This window comes from Egretta garzetta, unplaced genomic scaffold (genome assembly GCF_000687185.1).
Source record: "Egretta garzetta isolate BGI_Z169 unplaced genomic scaffold, ASM68718v1 scaffold443, whole genome shotgun sequence".
NCBI classification, from domain to species: domain Eukaryota; kingdom Metazoa; phylum Chordata; class Aves; order Pelecaniformes; family Ardeidae; genus Egretta; species Egretta garzetta.
The window spans coordinates 206665-207894 of NW_009259109.1; the positions used below are offsets into that span (position 1 = coordinate 206665).

At 43.3% G+C, this 1230-nt stretch overlaps 1 protein-coding gene across 1 annotated transcript in view; it reads left to right on the top strand.

Moving 5' to 3' along the window:
- Positions 1 to 1224, top strand: part of CLSPN (claspin) — a 19077-nt gene extending 17853 nt beyond the window's left edge. The window contains exons 23-25 of the mRNA XM_035890930.1: positions 109 to 191; positions 377 to 538; positions 747 to 1224. Coding sequence (XP_035746823.1) covers positions 109 to 191; positions 377 to 538; positions 747 to 860 — 359 coding nt within the window. The 3' untranslated portion in view covers positions 861 to 1224. The remainder of the gene's footprint in view (positions 1 to 108; positions 192 to 376; positions 539 to 746) is intronic.
- Positions 1225 to 1230: the final 6 nt, after the last annotated feature.

Genomic DNA, 1230 nt, shown 5'->3' on the forward strand with positions numbered 1-1230 from the left:
TACAGTATTTGCTGTCTGTTGTCAATTCAAAGTTCTTCAGTATGATAGAAAATTATATCCTTTCAAATGAAGTTCAGGAACTGACATTTTCCTCTTTGTCTCTGCCAGCAAGCCCAGCAGTGGTGGTACAAGACACCACACTCTTACCCAGGAACCCATTTGAAACATTCAGACCTGCCAGTGACATCCAGGTTGGTAATGGTTTGGAAAAATGGTATTTCCGAACCGCGTATGTAGAGCACAGCAAAGTCAGCTGACCCTAGATTCTGGCCATTTCTGGTTTGCATGGTAGTGAGCAGTGTTTTGGTAGTCTTTTCGATTAAGAGTAACCTACTCTTGTTCACATGCTTTAACACAGCTTTTCTTTGTTCTTCAGATAAAGAATGGGTCTCTCTTGAACAGACCTAAAGCTGTCCTTCAGAAACTAGCAGCAATGTCAGAGCTTAATCCAAACGCACCTCGGAATTCCAGGAACTTTGTCTTTCATACGCTTTCCCCAGACAAGAGCGCAGAGGCAAAGGAGAAATCCAAGCTTCAGGTAAAGATTTGCGTGGAACGTGCTGCCAGTTGTGTAGATTGTTTAAACGTACAGACACTAAGCGCTGCCGAGGAGTTAAGAGCGCTGCTGCTTTAAATATTCTCTGATTTCCTTGCATGTGCTCTCACACCAAATAATTCTCCTGTAATTCAAAATTTAAAGTTTTTGGAGAGTTTTGTGTATTCTAATGTCTCCTGCTCCCCTGTAGGTGAAGAAAAGAGGTCCTACTACAGTAATAACGTCTCTGGCCAAACGGCCCAGGGTAGAGAGCACAGAGGAAACAAGTCAAAGCCGAAGCATATTCCAGTACTTGGAGAGCTGAATATTCCTGTTCAGGGCCAGAGGTTGCATCTCCTCTCTTTGCCAGTTGCAGTTTGTTTTGCAAATCTGCCAGCAATCATCGGGAAGGTAAACACGTTGCTGTACATTCTGGTGCTGCCACTTCATTCACAAATTCCAGTAACTTCCAGGCAATGGTCTTGTTTATTCCACTCTGTTTTTTTTCTCAGTGCTCCATGACAACATGAGAGCACAAAATCCATGCTTGGTTTGGAACGAAATGGTAACTTGGTCTTTCCCAGGCATTAAGGAAACTTACACTACTGTATTGCGTCCCTGTGCCGTCTCATGTGTTCCAGTAGTATCAGTTTCATCTGAAAACACCATTCTTGTGACAAGTATGACGCAGGAAT